Below are 20233 nucleotides of genomic sequence, written 5' to 3'. Positions count from 1 at the left end.
AAAAGTTGGACTTCATCAAAATTTAAAACTTCTCTCTGAAAGAGACCATTTTGTAAAGACTTATTTATTTATTTATTTATGTGAAAAGCAGAGTTACAAAGAGAGAAGGAGAGAGAGAGATCTGCTATCTGCTTCATTCGCCAAATTGCCACAAGGATGAAGGCTGGGCCAGGCAGAAGCCAGGAGCCAGGAACTTCTTCCAGATCTCCTACATGGGTGGCAGGTGCCCAGATACTCAGGCCATATTCCTGTTGCTTTCTCAGGTGTTTTAACAGGAAGCTAGATGGGAAGTGAAGCAGCTAGGACTTGAACTGGTACCTATGTGGCATGCCAGCACTGCAGGTTGCCACTTAACTGGCTGTACCACAGCTCTAGCCCCAAGAGACTTAAGAAATAGAAAGAGGGGCCAGCACTGTGGTGCGGTGGGTAAAAGCCCTGGCCTAAAGTGCCGGCATCCCATATGGGTGCCAGTTCTAGACCCTGCTGCTCCTCTTCCGATCCAGCTCTCTGCTATGGCCTAGGACAGCAGTGGAGGATGGTGGCCCAAGTCCTTGGGCCCCTGTACCCACGTTGGAGACCCAGAGGAAGCTCCTGGCTCTTGGCTTCGGATCAGTGCAGCTCTGGCTGTTGCAGCCAATTGGGGAGTGAACCAGTGGATGGAAGACCCTTTCTGACTTACCTTTCTCTGTAATTCTTTCAAATAAATAAAATCTTTTTTTTTTTTTTTTTTTTTGACAGGCAGAGTGGACAGTGAAAGAGAGACAGAGAGAAAGGTCTTCCTTTACCATTGGTTCACCCTCCAATGGCCGCCGTGGCCGGTGCGCTGCGGCCAGCGCACCGCGCTGATCCGATGGCAGGAGCCAGGTGCTTCTCCTGGTCTCCCATGGGGTGCAGGGCCCAAGCACTTGGGCCATCCTCCACTGCACTCCCTGGCCAGAGTTGAGAGCTGGCCTGGAAAAGGGGCAACTGGGACAGAATCCGGTGCCCCGACCGGGACTAGAACCCAGTGTGCCGGCGCTGCTAGGCGGAGGATTAGCCTAGTGAGCCGCGGCGCCAGCCAATAAAATAAATCTTAAAAAAAGAAAAGAAGAAAAGAAATAGACAGATACAGACCAAAAGAAAATATTGCAAATCACAAATCTGACAAAGGACTTATATCTAGAATATGTAATATAAAGAACTCTCAAAACTTAATAGCAACAAACAGTACAATTAAGAAGTGGGCAGAAATCTTAGTTCACAAAATAATGTACACAGATGGTAAATAAGCATATGAAAAGGTGCTCAACTTCATTAACCACTGGGGATACACAAATTACAGCTATGAGATACCACCATCTAGCAGATTGACTACTGGCCAAGTTGGTGGATGGTGCCCCAGTTAGTCTTCTCTATCCTCTTTATGATTCCTCACCTTTTTTCTATCCTACATGGCTTTCTCTTCACCTGCTCTACCAATTACTGAAAGAGATTGAAATCTCCAACTGTATTTGGGTCTTTCTATGTTTCTTCTCCATTCCATCTGTTTTTGCTTCATGAATTTAAAAGCTCCTTTTGAGTATGTATATGTTTAACATTTTATATCTTCTTAATGCATCTGCATTTCTGATATTGTGAACTGCCCTTGTTTATTCCTGGAAGTATTTCTTGTGCTGATGTCTACTTTGTCTTCTGTTAATTAGCCACTGCATTCCTTACACTTGGCATTTTTGTATGGCATGCCTTTTCTCCATTCTTTTACTTTTAAGCTGCATGTTTTTATAGCTGCCGTGGGTTTCTTGCAGACAGCATATAGTTTGTCTTTTTTATCTAGTCTAACAATCTCTGGCTTCATTTGGTATTTAAAAAAACATTTGCATTTAACATAATTATGATGACGATTAGGTGTTACTATATCTTTTAGTTCTACATTGCTTTTTAAACATTTCTTGCTCTTACATATTAATCAAATATTTTTAAAAATATTTTATCTTTACAATTGACTTAATACTTATCCCTCTTTGTTTTAGAAGATGCTTATACACCTTTTACTTAATCATATTCAAATGCTGTTACAGCATCTCTTACAATGTTCTTCATTTCTCTACAGTCATGGAGAAATTTTAAAAATGAGGAGAGTGTTATATGTACATATATATTGACACACAAATGGTTCTGGGATCCCCATACCTTTGTCTTGATCCAAATTTCCATTTCTCTTACCTTCCATTAGCCTGAAGAACTTCCTTTATCATTTCTTGTGGTATAGGTCTGCTGATAATTATCTCAGCTTTTGTGTGTGAGGTGTTTTTTTTTCTTTTAAGATTTATTTATTTTCATTTTATTTGAAAGGCCTTCTATCTGATGGTTTACTCCCCAAATAACCACAACAGCCAGGGCTGGGTTAGCCCAAAGCTACCAGCTTGGAATTCCATCTGGATCTTTCATGTAAGTGGCAGAAACTCAAGTATTTGAGCCATCATCTGCTGCTGCCATAAGTATACAAGAGTAGGAAGCCAGATCAGAATCAGGGTAGTCACGACTTGAACCAGGCACTCTGCTACAGGATGCGCTGCTGACTTAGCAGTTGTGCCAAATGTCTTCCCAAGATATGCTTATTTTACCTCCATGAAGAATATTTTTGCTCGTCTTCCCAGGTTTACCTGTTTGGTGTCCCCCCAATTAGTTACTGTCGTGCCATTGTCTTCTGGCTTATATTGTTTCTGATGAAATTCTGAGTTCACTCTTTGTTTCTTTGAATATAAATATCTTTTTTTTTTTATAGGATGCTTTTAAATTTCTCTCTCTGGCACACTGTCTCTCTTTCTCTCTTGCATACATGCTCACAATATTTTTTTGTTAAGTCTGTGTTACTTCCTTGGATGTTAAGGTTAAAAACTTGATTTTTGGGAACCCATAGACAGCCCAGTTTCGTTTTTTTCAAAACTCTGTCAGCTTAAGAGTAAGTTAATGTTAATAATAACTACCCAGTTTCTAAATGATTAGTTGAGCATTTTGCTGATCTAAAAATACTTTCAGATGCTTTACAAAAACTAGAAGTTCAGAAAAATTTCATAAGATTCTTTACCATTGGTTTTTAGTGATTTGATTATGACATGACTTGGTTTAGGATTGGGATTTGTTTTGTTTGGTGTTTATTTAGCTTCTAATAATTTTGAGTATAATTTTTACCAAATTTGGATATTTTTGGCTATTATTTCTTAGAAAGTTAAGAAAACCTTCTCCCTCCTCTTCTGGGACTCTGATTATATGCATTCAGTCTTTTTCTCTGTGTGCTTTGTTTTTGAATTCTCCTTATTTCTCTGCCTTCATTTTCAGTGATGTTTTCTATGCTCTCTAATCTGTTACTCTCATGCTATAAATTTTGCTGTGTGGATATGTTCAGTTTCTCTGCTCGTTTTGTTCATGTTTTCCTTTAAATACTTGTACATATTTATAGTAGTTTTTAATTTTGCTCTTGCTAATTCTTTATCATTTCAAGATCTGGTTTTTTTTTTTCTATTATGGGCCTTATTTACTTTTTTGCATGTTTAGTGAGTTTTGATTGAATGGTTGACATTGTAAATGCATTTTGCTGAGTTATTAGGTGTTTGTTTCCTTTCTTTAAGGAGTATTGGGTATTGTTTTGACAGGCAGCTTTTCTAGAATAGTTCTCATGTAGCCTTTACTTCATTTGTAGCTCAATGCTACTGCTAAGGTGTGGCCCTCTGATGTCTCCGTTGTGTAACTTCAGATCATCAGGCCCTCCCCTCTGGCTGGCCAGAGTTTAGACATCGTCCTGTTATGTGTTCAAATAATAAATTCCTGGTGTTGTGCTTTGTCTTGTGGAGTTTTGTTGTGTGTATGCCTGGCCTATGAAGCAAAGACTAAAGGGTCCACTGTGTAGATTTTTGAAGCCGTTTTTTTCTGCTTAGCTTACTTCTCTTGAGATCCACTCCCAGCTTCCAGCCTCCTTAGCCCCTGATTTCTGTGTCCTCGTTTAATGATGATTCTTGGCTCTGAAACAAAATATTTTACTCTCAGTGCTTGTAATTCTGAAATTACTGGAATATTGGGTTCACGTGGTTTGTTTTCTCTCTTTCATTGGAGATCATAGTCCTATGTTTCCTATTGCCCAGAGTCTGAAAACAGATCATTTCATATATATTTTTTAAAAGATTTATTTATTTAAAAGAGTTACAGGAAGGAGATGCAGAGAGAGAGAGAGAGAGAGGGAGAGGTCTTCCATCCTCTGATTCACTCCCCAGTTGGCCAAAACAGCTGGAGCTGTGCCGATCTGAAGCTAGGAGCTTCTTCCAGGTCTCCCACGTGGGTGCAGGGGCCCAAGGACTTGGGCCATCTTCTACTGCTGTCCCAGGCCATAGCAGAGAGCTGGATCAGAAGTGGAGCAGCCCGGACTGGAACCGGCACCCATATGGAATGCTGGCACTGCAGGCGGCAGCTTTTACCCACTAGGCCACAGCGCTGGCCCCATTTCATATATTTTTGTCTAGTTTTCTTTAATGGCAAGAGATTAAATTCAATCCATCCTACACAAAAGTAGAAGGCCCTACTAAGTTTTATGATCAGCATATATGTGACACAGGGCTAGTATCCATTATATATAATAACTGCCATCTGAGAAAGAAATGACAGAAATGCGGGAAAATACAAATGGAGAAATTGCTAAACATGTTCTTTATGAAAGAAGAAATCCAAATGGCTGATCAAAATAGAAACATATATAACTTGATTAATAAATTAAGGAAATACAAGCTGGAACTCCATGGGGATGTTTACAGAACCATCAAATTGATAAAAATTACAAATTTTAGTGATGCTAGGTATTGGTGAAAATTAGAGCAGCTAAAATTTTCATCTCTGCTGTGGGAATTTAATTCCCAGAACCGTTTTGAAGAAATATTAAGCAAGAATTCCAGTTCTGGATATATGGCTGTGAAAATTATATAGGGCCAGCATTATGGTGCCGTGAGTGAAGCGGCCGTCAAGAAGACCAGCATCCCATATGGGTGCCAGTTCAAATCCTAGTTGTTCTGCCTCCCATTCAGCTCTCTGCTGATGCACCTGGGAAAGCAGCATGAGATGGCTCAGGTACTTGGGCCCCTGCCACCCTTGTGGGAGACCTGGATGGAGTTCCAGGTTCCTGGCTTTGGCCTGTCTCAGCCCTGGCTGTTGTGTCCATTTAGGGGGGAAACTAACAGATGGAAGATCTCTCTCTCTCTCTCTCTCTCTCTCTCTCTGCCTTTCAAATAAATAAATAAATCTTTGGCCGGCGCCACGGCTCAATAGGCTAATCCTCCGCCTTGCGGCGCCAGCACACCGGGTTCTAGTCCTGGTCGGGGCGCCGGATTCTGTCCCGATTGCTCCTCTTCCAGTCCAGCTCTCTGCTGTGGCCAGGGAGTGCAGTGGAGGATGGCCCAAGTGCTTGGGCCCTGCACCCCATGGGAGACCAGGAAAAGCACCTGGCTCCCGGCTTCGGATCAGCGCGGTGCACCGGCCACAGCGCACCAGCCACAGCGACCATTGGAGGGTGAACCAACAGTAAAGGAAGACCTTTCTCTCTGTTTCTCTCTCTCACTGTCCACTCTGCCTGTCAAAAGTAAATAAATAAATAAAAATAAAAAATAAATCTTTAATAATTGTTTACATATATATTTATATACCCAGAGTGACATATAAAAATGCACATAGCAATATTATTGTAATAGTCAAAAACTGGGGAAAATCCAAATATCCAATCACAATAAAATAGATACATTAATTGTAGTACATCAATATATTCAAACATTTTACATCAATGAAAATGAGCCAGTTGTAGCTTTTTACAATATGAGTGAAGTCTAATGTTAAGGAAAACAAATTATAAAGAATACATGTAGTATGACTCCATTTATATAAATATTAAAAGTATAAAAACATCTGTACTTGGGCCGGCGCCGCGGCTCTCTAGGCTAATCCTCCGCCTAGCGGCGCCGGCACCCCGGGTTCTAGTCCCGGTCGGGGCGCCGGATTCTGTCCCGGTTGCCCCTCTTCCAGGCCAGCTCTCTGCTGTGGCCAGGGAGTGCAGTGGAGGATGGCCCAGGTGCTTGGGCCCTGCACCCCATGGGAGACCAGGAAAAGCACCTGGCTCCTGGCTCCTGCCATCGGATCAGCGCGGTGCGCCGGCCGCAGCGCGCCGGCCTTGGCGGCCATTGGAGGGTGAACCAACGGCAAAGGAAGACCTTTCTCTCTGTCTCTCTCTCTCACTGTCCACTCTGCCTGTCAAAAAATAAAAAAAAAAAAAATCTGTACTTTTTAGTGTATACATAAGGAATAAAACTAAAGAAAAGCAAAAAATAAAAGTTATTGCTAAGATCAGGAAACCATTTTTGTAGTGTGGGAATATGATAGACCATAGCATGCATTGGAAACAGTCTTCTGGGTCCTGTCAGTGTCACATGGGTGACATAGGAGTTCATTTCATATTCATTATTTACATTATGCAAACGTATATACATGTATTTTATATATGAAGATACTTGAAGAAGTTAATGGAAAAATAATTAAACATGTTTATTTTAGTACAAAAAAATTATTGAGGGCTGGCATTGTGGGGTAGTGGATTAAGCCCCTACTTGGGATGCCTGCATCTTGTATCAGAAGGTCAGACCGAATCCTGACTGCCACACTTCTGATCTCGTATTCCTGCTAATATGCCTGTGAAGGCAGCAGATGATGGCCTAAGTACTTAGGTCCCTGCCACCCCTGTGGGAGACCAGGATAGAGTTCCTGGGTCCCGGTTTCAGCCTGGCCCAGCTCCAGCTGTTGTAACCGTTCATGGAGTGAACCAGCAGATGGAAGATTCTCTCTCTTTCCCTCTCTCCCTCCCTCTCACTGATTTTCAAAAAAAAAAAAAAAAAAGTGTTTTTTAAAATGTTGAAATCCATGAATAGTTTTTTCATAGCATGCATTTTCCATGAACTTTTTAAAGACTCATCATATGCATGGAGTGCAAAAGTTTTTGGACTAAACTTACCTTTTCATTCAGTTTTTCATGGATTTTTTAAAGTACCTTGTTCTCTTTTCAGAATGGGAATTCTAAAAACTTTTTTTTTTAAGATTTTATTTATTTAGGGGCCAGCACTGTGGCACAGTTGGGTTAACGCCCTGGCCTGAGGCGTCGGCTTCCCATAATATGGGTGCCGGTTTGAGACCCGGCTGCTTCACTTCCCATCCAGCTCTCTGCTGTGGCCTGGGAAAGCAGTGGAAGATGGCCCAGGTCCTTCTACCCCTGCGCCCATGTTGGGGTCCCGGGAGAGGCTCCAGGCTCCTGGCTCCTAGCTTCAGATTGGCGCAGCTCCGGCTGTTGAGACCAACTAGGGAGTGAACCAGTGGATGGAAGACCTCTCTCTCTGCCTCTCCTTCTCTCTCTGAGTAACTCTGACTTTCAAATGAATAAATAAATCTTCAAAAAAAGAGATTGTATTTATTTATTTATTTGAGAGGTAGAGTTACAGACAGAGGAAGAGACAGAGAGAAAGGTCTTCCTTCCATTGGTTCACTCCCCAAATGGCTACAACGGCCCGAGCTGTGCTGATCCAAAGCCAGGAGCCTGGAGCTTCCCGGTCTTCCACGCGAGTGCAGGGGCCCAAGGACTTGGGCCCTCTTCTGCTTTCCCAGGCCACAGCAGAGAGCGGGATTGGAAGAGGAGCAGCCGGGTCTCAAACCAGCACCCATATGGGATGCCGGCGCCACAGGCGGAGTATTAACCTACTGTGCCACAGCACTGGCCCCTAAAAACTTTTTAAGGTAAGGTCATTGCAATAATTGATAGTTTCCCAAGGAACCTGTTTTGAAGATGCAAGTTTTTAAATCATCTTTTAAAATTGAGGATAAATATCTGTTAAGTTTGCTTAGCAAGTTTTTTTTTTTTTTTTAAAGAAAGCTTTTATTTAATGAATACAAATTCCATAGGTACAGCTTTAGGAATATAGTAGTTCTCCACCCCCCCCATACCCTCCCTCCCACCCCTACTCCTGTCCCAACTCCTACTCCCTCTCCTATCCCATTCTTCATTAAGATTCATTTTTAATTAACTTTATTTGCAGAAGACCAACTCTATACTAAGTAAAGATTTCTACAATTTGCCCCCTCACCCCCCACACAAAGTATAAAGTACTGTTTGAAAACAAGTTTTACAGTTAATTCTCATGGTACAACTCATTAAGGACAGAGGTCCTACATGGGGAGTAAATGCACACTGCCTCCTGTTGTTGATTTTTTTTTTTTTTTAAGATTTTATTTATTTATTTGAGAGGTAGAGTTACAGTGAGAGGGAGAGACAGAGAGAGAGGTCTTCCTTCCATTGGTTCACTCCCCAAATGGATACAACGGCCAGAGCTGCACCCATCCAAAGCCAGGAGCCAGGAGTTTCTTCTGGGTCTCCCACACTGGTGCAGGGGCCCAAGGAGTTGGGCCATCTTCTACTGCTTCTCCAGGCCATAGCAGAGAGCTGGATTGGAAGGGGGCAACTAGGACTAGAACTGGCACCCATATGGGATGCCGTTGCTTCAGGTGGAGGATTAACCTGTTGCACCAGCCCCTCCTGTTGTTGATTTACTGTTGTTGATTTAACAATTAACATTCTGGGGCCAGCGCTGTGTCATGGCAGGTGGGGCTGCCGCCTGCAGTGCCTGCATCTCATGTGGGCACCAGTTCAAGACCCGGCTGCTCCTCTTCCCATCCAGCTCTCTGCTGTGGCCTGGGAAGACAGTAGAGGATGGCCCAAGGCCTTTGGCCCCTGAACCCGTGTGTGAGGCCCAGAGGAGGCTCTTGGCTCCTGGCTTTAGATCAGCACAGCTCCGGTTGTTATAGCCAACTGGGGAGTGAATCATCGGATGGAGGACCCCTCTCTCTCTCTCTCTTTTTTTTTTTTAAGATTTATTTTATTTATTTCTGAAAGACAGTCAGAGAGAGAGGTAGAGACAGTTGGCCACAATGGCCAGAGCTGCGCCGATCCAAAGCCAGGAGCCAGGAGCTTCTTCCAGGTCTCCCACATGGGTGCAGGGGCCCAAGGACTTGGGCCATCCTCTTCTGCTGTCCCAGGCCATAGGCCATAGCAGAGAGCTGGATGGGAAGTGGAGCAGCTGGGACTAGAACTGGTACCCATATGGAATGCCAGCGCTTCAAGTTAGGGCGTTAACCCACTGCACCACAGTGCTGGCCCCATGGAGGACCTCTCTCTCTCTCTGCCTCTCCCCTCTGTGTAAAATAAATAAATCTTTAAAAAAAAAAAAACACAGTTGACATTCTTATGACGTCAGTGATCACCCGAGGCTCTTGACATGAGCTGCCAAGGCTATGGAAGCCTTTAGAGTCTACAAACTTCATCACTATTTAGCCATAAGCAAAGTGGAACTTCTCTCCTCCGTTCAGAGAGAAGTACCTCCTTCTTTGATGGCCCCTTCTTTCCACTGGGATCTCAGAGATCCTTCATGTGGATCATCCATTCCTGAAATGCTCTCATGGGCTTTTCAGCCAGATCCAAATGCCTTAATGGGCTTAGCAAGGATTAATTTGAGGAGGTTCTCTTTAAAAATGTCATTTCTTTGGAAAAAATAATATATTTTACTAAAGTTGAATCCACTCCTGCTTAGGAATCTGTATAATTTATGAGATTATATTGGTTATTATGTAAATGAATGGCCAGAAGTATCACCATAATCAAGGTCACACTTTAAAGTCTTTTTTTTAAAGAAATATAATGTCATACATGTTAAGTTTATGATATATTTATGCTTCTAGGAAGCTGAGAAACTTTGAGCATCCCCCATCCTTAACTGACATTGATTTTCATGTATGCTTTCTCAAATCACTCTTACTCTTCAGTGCAAGAATCACAGCCACAGCCCCCACCCTCCAGGGTTTGGTCGACACGGCGTCTGCGCACACGGAGACAAAGAACTTGCCAAGGCGAGAGAGATTATTCCTCTTATAGAGGACTCCAGTAACTGTGACATTGTAAAAGCCACTCAGTAAGTCTTTCAAACTTTGTTCTGTCCTTACGTTTTGCTGAGTTAGGATAATACATGTATAATTCACGGCACTCCACTTGTTTACCTTCCTCACTTCATACTGGGAATTCGTTAGTACTGACACTTAGGGTGTTTGTCCTACAGCATCAGAGTGCTTAGTGCTTATGGACCAGGCTCCCCAGTTACATTGCAAGGGGAAGCTTTTTTTGTACAAGCATATCTTCTTCCTGTTTGTTGCTCCAGAGTTTTGCACAGTTCCTGTCTTGTAAAAGCATGCCCAGTAAATGTTTGTTGAATGAACGGGTGATTTAAAATGAGACAAAAACAAGTCTCTGAGTTTGAACTTAAAATGTGCTATAACCTGAATATGTAGATGGAACTCACATGTTTATAGATATTTTTAACAATTATTTATTTATTGAATTTTTTCCTATGTCCAGGGAGCACTGGAAGAAATGCCATAAGGTAGAAATACATTTTCTGACCACTTGAAACATACAGTGGGTTGTTTTGCTTGCACTGAAAATGGAAGTCCCATTTTTGAAGTTTTCCTTAAGATTTTCAAATTGTAGGTATCACAATTATTTCCAACGTTTTCACCCTTTTGGATCTCATTAATGATTAACATATCCTCCATTTCTTGCCATTGAACATATTTTAAAATATTTTGTCTATTAGACTATATTGTTTTTTTTCTTAGTAGTCAAATAAAATCTGCCTATTAAGTTGCCCATCAAATGTAGATCATGCTCTAGTAAATCAGCATGAAAAGAACTGATGTCACCGTACTAACTTGATGTGATTTTGTCAAAAGCAAAGATGTTTGGTAATTCATTAGCCTATTGGGCTTTAACACTTTATTATATGTTATGTATGTCAATTTCAAAGCATATTGAAAACTATTCAAGTATTAATATGGATTCCAGAGGCCCTGGTAACCACTACTTTAAGTGGATATTGATTTTTGACCTTTGAGGGCCTGTGGAAACTTTGAGGTCCTTTTAAGTAAGTTTCAAAACAACCCAGTGGCCTACTGAGCATTCAAGTTTCTGTTAGAAATATTGCTAATAAGTGGCTTAAAAATTTGTTATAGCATCATGAATAGGTATTTCTCATTCCTGACAGTCACAGAAATCTCTCAATTCCATCCTTCCTTTTCTGTTCCTATCGCCTGTCCCCTTGTTAGGTTCTCGTTGTCTTTTACCTGTGTTTATTGCAGTCGCCTCTAAACTGGTCTCTTGGTCTCTGTCCTTCCCCTGTTCTGAGCAGTTTCCGTACTGCCACTGATGTGATCTCTCTGAAAACTCAAAGTCTTAGTGCTTTCCTCTTTAAGACCCTCTATTGGTTTCCCATTGAACTACAGATAAAGTCTGAACTTAGTAGGATACACTAGAAGGTCTGTATGTTCTTCGACTACTTCTTCTAGTCACATCTCTTGCCAATCCCAGTCTTAGGCTTTGTGCATTAACAGTGCTAAACTGTTTATATTTTTCTGAATACCCATGCAGTTCCATGTCTCTTGTTTCTCTGTGTGCTGTCCCCTGTGCTTGAAAAGCTTTGCTTTCCTTTTGTCAGCCTTCAGTGTAAACACATAGCTTATGCATCATACTCCGTCTCCTGCAGGAAAGACATCATTCTTCCCTGTGCTGCACCTATAGGATGCCCATGTTTTTGGTTCTTGAGTATTTCCTGTTCTACATTTGCTTTTAGTTTTTCTCCCTTATCATGAGGTTATTGTGTGGGCTTGGTTTGATTCAAAGATAAGACTGCTGGCAGGAATTGGTACCCTGTGTTCCTGAGATATGCTAGAAGATCAAGTGAAACTGAAGGAGATGGCATATGTGAGTGTGAAAGTGTATTTAAGAAAATCAAGTTCATCTCCAAATGGATTAATTTGATCAGTCAGTAAACTGAGTTTGCTTTTGTTGTTTCGCTTTGCACTATGTTCTGCTCGTGCCTGTCTGTTTTCAGGTTCCCACCTGCAGGTTCAGTCCCAAAGTATATGGGAAGACGTGTGTAGGTTATATGCAAATACCATGCCATTTTATATAAGGGACTTGAACATCCATGAATTTGAGTTTCTTCAGGGGGCCATTACCCCGTGGACCCTGAGGGATAACTCTTGTTTCTCTGTGTTGGCAGAAGGAAAGTTTGAATAAAGAAGGGACATGGTAAAAGGAAGAAATTTTGATATTTGAAAGTATTTTAATAATATCAATTTTGTCCCCTTTTTTCTTATTTGAGATACGGAATTTTTGAACGATGTAAAGAGTTAGTGGATGCAGGATATGATGTCCGACAACCGGACAAAGAAAATGTGTCACTTCTTCATTGGGCTGCTATTAACAACAGGCTGGATCTTGTAAGGTAAGATGGGATGTACAGGTGCTAATTGTGTGTTTCTAATTCTGGACCACTCCTTCATTTTTCTTTTTCTTTAAGTGCATGTATGAGAATTGAACCATCTGCAGTCTGTTGTTAATTAATCCCTGAAACTTTCTGCTATGTACAATAACTAGAGTTGAAAAGGACCTTAGAGAACATTAAGGCAGGACCCTCACTGGTCCTAAAAGGAAAACTAGAGATAAAACCCAAGATAAAGTTTAGGAAGTAAAAGTGACAATTTTTTGAAAGAAAACATATGACGGATTTTCTCTGGATAGTAGAATCTTGTGTCTAGTTTAGAGGAAACTTTAAGATGTCTTACTTAGTGATGCTAGGAGGAATAGGTAGGTAGGGAATTTAACCTTTTTCTAAAAAAACTAAACATGGAACAGTTTTAAGTGGGCATATATGGATCGTATAAAGTGATTTCCCTTCATAAAGCACTATTGCCTATCCATTGTTTTTTTGTTGTTGTTTTATATCTTAGCAAGTAAAATATATATGCATATTTGTATATGAGTAATTTATATTATAGTATTATATATTTTAAATCCTTAAAGTTTAAAAAATTAAAATTGACTAAAGTTTGAGATATTCTGACAGATATACACCCAGGCAAACTCCTTTTATGTGGAAATAAACTGGCAGATTGTTTAGATAACATATGAAGAAGAACTTTAAAGTAAAGAGGTTACCTTCTATAAACCATAGAAGAAAATCTATCTTATTAACATACAGGTTCACCTTATACAGTGCATAACATCTGTGTCCCAAGAATAGACAGCAAATCATTAAAAAAATCTATCTTTGCTGAAAGGATTTTAAATGAATATTTTATTACTTTTAGAATTCATTCTCAAGTGGTACTTCTAATTTTTTTTTTTTTAATTTTTTTTGACAGGCAGAGTGGACAGTGAGAGAGAGAGAGACAGAGAGAAAGGTCTTCCTTTGCTGTTGGTTCACCCTCCAGTGGCCGCCGTGGCTGGCGCGCTGCGGCCGGCATACCGCGCAGATCTGATGGCAGGAGCCAGGTGCTTCTCCTGGTCTCCCATGGGGTGCAGGGCCCAAGTACTTGGGCCATCCTCCACTGCACTCCCTGGCCACAGCAGAGAGCTGGCCTGGAAAAGGGGCAACTGGGACAGAATCCGGCGCCCCGACCGGGACTAGAACCCAGTGTGCCGGCGCCGCAGGCAGAGGATTAGCCTAGTGAGCCGCGGCGCGGGCCTCTAATTTTCAACCACTGTAAGTTTCCTGATTTCACCTGTCCCCTTCCAAGTTAAATAGAATATGTGATACTATAAACTATTTTAGGATTGCTGAGGTAGTTAGGATATATAGAGAATAGCATCATATATGTGGCATGTGAGCTGTGATGGAATGCTAATTACATCGGCATGCTAAGAATATACCATAGAGGTTTGTTTGACACTGCTGTGTAAGTCTTTCAAACGTCTATATTAGAGTTATACTTCTTTTTTCCAAAACATTTATATATTAGTAGGAAAAATGTATTTTCTTTCTCAATATGAAGTTTCAAACCTTATTTTCATTTGTATCTGTTTTTAACAGATTTTATATTTCAAGAGGTGCTGTTGTAGATCAATTGGGTGGAGATTTAAATTCAACTCCTCTGCACTGGGCCATCCGGTAGGTTTCTTTAAATATTAAAATTAATTAGACACTTGAGGTGAGTGCTCTGTTGGAAATGGCAGTTACAAACAGCTTGAAGGGCTTTCTTTTCTTTTTGTCCCCCTTTATTTATGTAGTTTTAAAGAGTTTAAGAAAGGATGTTTTTGGTGTTTAATTTAGAGCACCGTTATGATTATCAGACTTAAATGTGTGTTTTATAGTTTACTTTTTATAATTAGAATATATGTCTTGGATTTGGTTACATGAAATAAAAGCAGTAGTTCAGTGAATGATATATGCCCATTTGAAAACTTACATAGTTTCAATTTTATTTCAAATTTTATTCCTTCTTCAAGTAAATGTAAAGTGTATCTCTATATCCTTTGGGGCCTTATGGGTCCACTGGTTGGAGGTTAGTGCAAGATTAATAAGAAATTTTGAGTTGGTCAACTTATTAGAACATTTATATTGTTGGATCACTGTCCTCTCTTCTCTGATGTGTATTGGCCTTCAGAAGCTGAAATTAATAAATCTGGATACTAAACAGCTTTTCCTTTTATTTTAGCTCCATTCTCTGGTTAGTAGAGTTGACATGACCTAAATTAAATGCATAATTGTTCATGTAAAGCAAGAAGTTCAGTCTTTTCATTATAACCAGGAGTTTTTCAGAATCTAGGGGTAACTTACCCTTTAAACTACTGAAGGACAGTGCCTGCTGTATTCAGGTATAAGCATATATGGTTCTTAATGATATTATTCATTCTCTGTAAGTTTTATACTTCCACACATCTGGCTCATGATTTTTTTTTTTTGAAATAGCAACAGTGAAGTCTAAGAGTTTTTAAAATTTTGATTATTAGCCTTAGCCATATAAAATTATTTGCACGTGGTAGCAATGTGGTTGAGGTAGATTTGGAGGTCATCAGATCCGTCACTTGCCCTCGAGGACTATCCTTGTAGTTCGAAGTTTGGAGGCTCTAAGTCAAATATCTAGACAACCTCTGGTGCTTCAAAAATCCTGCTGCTAGAAAATTTCCTTGATATCTAATCAAAATTCTTCGTGTCTTAGGAGTATCAATTTCTCCCTGCATTTTTTTTTCTTTTTCTGGATGGCGCAGAATATAGCATACTTTTTTGTCTTCTATTTACAGACAAGGGCATTTACCTATGGTCATATTATTAATTCAGCATGGTGCAGACCCAGCTCTCATTGATGGAGAGGGATTCAGCAGTATTCACCTGGCAGTTTTATTTCAACACATGCCTATTATAGCATATCTCATCTCAAAGGGACAGGTATGCTTTGAATTGTGTCTTACACTCCAGCTATTACAACCTGAGAGACTGGGAAGATTATTAGTGATAGTCTGTCCTTGTTTTTAAAGTGGAAGTTAATGGGTACCCAGATATTAAAAATTAGCCTTAGTAAATGTGTAGCTCTTGACTACTGCTTTTCCAGCTTCACTGGAGATAAAAGACAGGTCATTTAGCTCAGTAACATATAATAGATGTTTCTGAAACTTGTTTTTCTTAGGAGCCTAGTAATTTGCAGTTTTTCAAAAACATGCCTTCAAAGCCTATATTTTTCTTCTGATTGAATGTAGGAATGGTAGTCAGATCACCAGATTAACCCATCATTTGCTTTCATTATTTGAGCCCAAATGGGATCCAATTTGAATGTGTGTTTCTTATTGTTCTCTAAAGTAATTTCAGGAAAATTGACTTGCCTTAAGAGGCATAGGTTAAATTATAGGTTATTGGCAGTGGGAGTTTCACTGTCAGCTATACTTGCCTGGCATGGGCTTCCTGGTAACAGAGTAGTTGGTATGTTAGCAGTCTTTCCTGTAACCATAGTGGAAACATGTTTGCACAAATGCTGTTGCAAGGGTAGTGCTCCCATTAAATAAGTACTTTCTCTCAGACTTTGCCAATTGAAGTAGAATAATTATAACCTCCTGGGTTTTATTTTGGAATGGTATATGAGGAGGAATCATTTCTGCTTCTCTTTGGGCTCCTTTCCAAGTTCTGTTTTTCCAGAGCTCCTAAGAATCATTGGTAACTGAAATTCTTTTTCTTTGGCTTGATTGGAGACTTAACTGTGTATCAAAAACCTAGACCTATTTTATTAAAAGGAAAATACTCTCATGGAATTAGGATTTCCTTTTTCCTCTAATTCAGAAAATAGAAAAGAACTATTCATATTCTACTATTTGAAACTTAATATTATAAATCCAAAATCTCAATTGGCATCAGAAGGTAGGGAGTGTTTACTGTTACAGAAAGTGTTGAGTAGAACAGGATGACTTTGTGTAAGAAAAGATAGTGGGAATTAACCTGTCAGTTAAGGTCTAGCTGGATGACTTCCAAGCTCTCTACATCTCTTATATTTGATGTTGTTAGCAAGTTTACTTTTCCCCCAGGTGGCTTCCATTCACATCATATAATGTTTTACATCATGTACTCAGATTTCCCCTTTTAAAATACCTTATAGAAATCCATGGGTTTTTACCCTAAGGAATTGAAACACAACATTCTTTTATTCACATGATACTTGAACTCTTCTGGTAGACACACTGATAGCACTGAATGTATTTCTACCAGGAGAAGAAAGAGAATTTTGACTGTGTTTATGGTTATGCTAATCAATTCTTCTGTTTGAATAGAGCGTGAATATGACAGATGTAAATGGGCAGACACCTCTTATGTTATCAGCTCAAAAAGTAATTGGGTGAGTCTAATAGAATTGCCTCAATCTGATTCTTGATTCCATCAGTTTATTTTCTGTGTATATGATTTTAAGTATCTCAGTCTATGAGAGATGATAGTATGTTCTCAAGACAGTAAGATTTTTTGCCTTGTGATTGTGATACAGTCTTATAGCTGTAGTTAAAAAGGTACTATTGAAATACACGGTAATATGAAAACTACTGGTAAGAAGAAGAGTCCCCTTAAAGAACAGATAGCAGTTCCTTAACAAACTTATTTATAGTAACATAACTTATATTTCCTCTTTTGCATTTTAGAAATGGCTATAAATTTAAATGTTCTCATAATTTACAATCTGAGTAATAAATCTGTTTTAGGAAAACGGTAATTTCAAGATTCCCTGGCATCATTATTGGCTGCTCTGACAATATTGACTGTAACTGCTCTATGAAGAGAGTGTTTGTGTGTTTTCATCAGGCATTTACATTTACATATTTAAAGTTTCCTACGTATGTTTCTTAGAACTACAAGTGTGGTCCAATTGCTGGTATTTTATGCAAATATGAGCAAGCGCTACAGTTTGTCTGTTATACTGAATTTCTGATTCTATTTGTACTTCTTTCTTCTAATAACTGAGTTCTAATGCTGTTTTCCTTTTGTTCATGGAGTAGTGGGGCTGGGGCAGAATTTTGTCAAAAAGCATTTTATCTTCCTTGTTAACTCTAAGGAATGATATATTATCTAAAGATCTTGATAGAATAATTAAAATAGAATACTATTTTATTAAATAATCTCTTGTAGTCATGAAGGAAGAGAATGTATTGGCGATAAAGTAAAGTATTTTCTTCTTCTAGTTCATAATTTTCTAAATATTTTAGGATAATATTTATACCTGTTTAATAAATGAGTAGAGAGAGTATGTCAAGTTATCTCTTGGTTTAACTCCTCAAAAATAACATTATGCATTTCCTCTTTAATTAAATAAATAACATTTAATACTGGCCAAACTTAAATCCATAATTAAAAAAAAAATATGGGGCCAGTGCCGTGGCTCACTAGGCTAATCCTCTGCCTGCGGCGCCGGCACACCAGGTTCTAGTCCTGGTCCGGGTGCCAGATTCTGTCCTGGTTGCTCCTCTTCCAGGCCAGCTCTCTGCTTTGGCCAGGAGTGCAGTGGAAGATGGCCCAAGTACTTGGGCCCTGCACCCCATGGGAGACCAGGAGAAGCTCCTGGTTCCTGCCATCGGATCAGCGCGGTGTGCCGGCCGCGGCGGCCATTGGAGGGTGAACCAACGGCAAAGGAAGACCTTTCTCTCTGTCTCTCTCTCTCACTGTCCACTCTGCCTGTCAAAAAAAAAAAAAAAAAAAATACAGGGGCCAGCGCTGTTGCGTAGCTGGTGAAGCCACTGCCTGCAATGCCAGCATCTCATATGGGTGCCCATTCAAGCCTTGGCTGCCCCATTTCTGATCCCGCTCTCTGCTATGGCCTGGGAAAGCAATAGAAGATGACCCAAGTGCCTGGGCCCTTGCAACCATGTGGGAGACCCAGAAGAAGCTCCTGGATCCTAATTCCTAGCTTCAGATTGGCTCAGCTCTGGCTGTTGTGGCCATTTGGGGGGTGAACCAGCATATGGAAGGTCTCTCCCTCCCTTCCTCCCCCCCCTTCCCTCTCCTTTTCTCTCTCCCTCTCTCTCCCTCCCTCTCTCTCTCTCTGCCTTTCAAACAAAAAATAAATAAATTTTTAAAAACATATGTTAACCAGTAGAAAAATAACATGAAGTCTAAAACACAAAACAGTTATTCCACTGTATTGATGTTAAAATTATGTTATCTGGGGCCAGTGCTATGGCTTAGCAGGTAAAACCACCGCCTGCAGTGCCGGCATCCCGTATGGGCGCCGGTTCAAGACCCAGCTGCTCCACTTCCCATCTAGCTCTCTGCTATGGCCTGGGAAAGCAGTAGAAGATGGCCCAAGTCCTTGGACCCCTGCACCCATGTGGGAGATCCGGAAGAAGCTCCAGGCTCCTGGCTTTGGATCTGCGCAGCTCCGGCCATTGCGGTCAATTAGGGAGTGAACCAGCCATGGAAGACCTCTCCCTCTCTCTCTCTGCCTCTCCTCTCTCTCTGTAACTGTGCCTTTCAAATAAACAAATCTTTAAAAAATTATATTACCTGTATAATAGACTATCTTTTTTTTTTTTTTTTTTTTTTTGACAGGCAGAGTGGACAGAGAGAGACAGAGAGAAAGGTCTTCCTTTATCATTGGTTCACCCTCCAATGGCCGCCGCGGCCGGTGTGCTGCGGCCAGCGCTGATCCGATGGCAGGAGCCAGGTGCTTCTCCTGGTCTCCCATGGGGTGCAGGGCCCAAGCACTTGGGCCATCCTCCACTGCACTCCTGGCCACAGCAGAGAGCTGGCCTGGAAGAGGGGCAACTGGGACAGAATCCGGCGCCCCAACTGGGACTAGAACCCGGTGTGCCGGCGCCTCAAGGCGGAGGATTAGCCTAGTGAGCCGCGGCGCCGGCCAATAGACTATCATTTTATAGATGTCTTTTTTCCCCAAAATTTCTCCTGTGAATAACTAGATTAGAATTCTGTATAAAGAAGTCCCCCCCCCCCAGTTGTTCAGAACACTTACTAATCGGTTAATTGATGCGTTACCTTAAAAGCTTTATTATTTGCATTTACTCTTCAAATCATCATGTCTGATAACACCCCTTGGTATTTTATTGCTTTGAGACAGGCCAGAACCCACTGGATTTCTTTTAAAATTTAATCCTTCACTCAGTGTGGTTGACAAAATCCACCAAAACACTCCACTTCATTGGGCAGTTGCAGCAGGAAATGTGAATGCAGTTCATAAACTTTTGGAGGCTGGTTCTAGCCTGGATATCCGAAACGTTAAGGTATGATCAGGTATTTACCTCCTTTAGTTTATCTTTACTTAGAAGAATGATAAGTTAACATAAAGATAGGCTATGAATTTGTCTTCGATTACCACAAAATAGATATAAACACTAATAGCTAGATACTCTTGGAAGAAATGTGTTGAGTCTGTGATCCTGGTGAGTTAAAAAAAAAAAAAACATGGTTAGCATATATATATATTTATATATATATAATGTAATTGAATGCTTTCTTTCATATTAAGGGAGAAACACCTCTTGATGTGGCTCTACAAAACAAAAATCGTCTCATTATTCACATGCTGAGAACAGAAGCCAAGATGAGAGCCAACCAAAAGTTCAGACTCTGGCGGTGGCTACAGAAATGCGAGGTACTTTTCATTGGGAGCCTAATCTTTGGAATATAAGAATGGTTTTGGTTAATATGTTTCTGTTTCTTAGGACATCAAGGGAAACTAGCGAGTTGACTTTATGTTGTATTCTCTCTGTACATTAAATCTTTCCTTTCTCATGTGTCCTACAACCCAGAGCTGAAAATTTGATACTTTCATTGACTTTGATGTTGATCCTCAGCGAGATGAGCTCTAAACCTGC

The 20233-nt window shown here is 40.5% G+C and overlaps 1 protein-coding gene across 2 annotated transcripts in view; it reads left to right on the top strand.

The window, feature by feature from the left end:
* Positions 1–20233, top strand: part of ZDHHC13 (zinc finger DHHC-type palmitoyltransferase 13) — a 56968-nt gene that overhangs the window by 10111 nt on the left and 26624 nt on the right. For both annotated transcript variants that reach the window (XM_051851863.2, XM_008268654.4), the window contains exons 2-8: positions 9868–10013; positions 12258–12380; positions 13968–14045; positions 15179–15323; positions 16691–16755; positions 19477–19639; positions 19885–20010. In XM_051851863.2, coding sequence (XP_051707823.1) covers positions 9868–10013; positions 12258–12380; positions 13968–14045; positions 15179–15323; positions 16691–16755; positions 19477–19639; positions 19885–20010 — 846 coding nt within the window. The remainder of the gene's footprint in view (positions 1–9867; positions 10014–12257; positions 12381–13967; positions 14046–15178; positions 15324–16690; positions 16756–19476; positions 19640–19884; positions 20011–20233) is intronic.

This window comes from Oryctolagus cuniculus, chromosome 1 (genome assembly GCF_964237555.1).
Source record: "Oryctolagus cuniculus chromosome 1, mOryCun1.1, whole genome shotgun sequence".
Classification (NCBI taxonomy): Eukaryota; Metazoa; Chordata; class Mammalia; order Lagomorpha; family Leporidae; genus Oryctolagus; species Oryctolagus cuniculus.
Note: the sequence above shows the minus strand (reverse complement) of the source record. Positions and strands in the feature narration are given on the sequence as shown.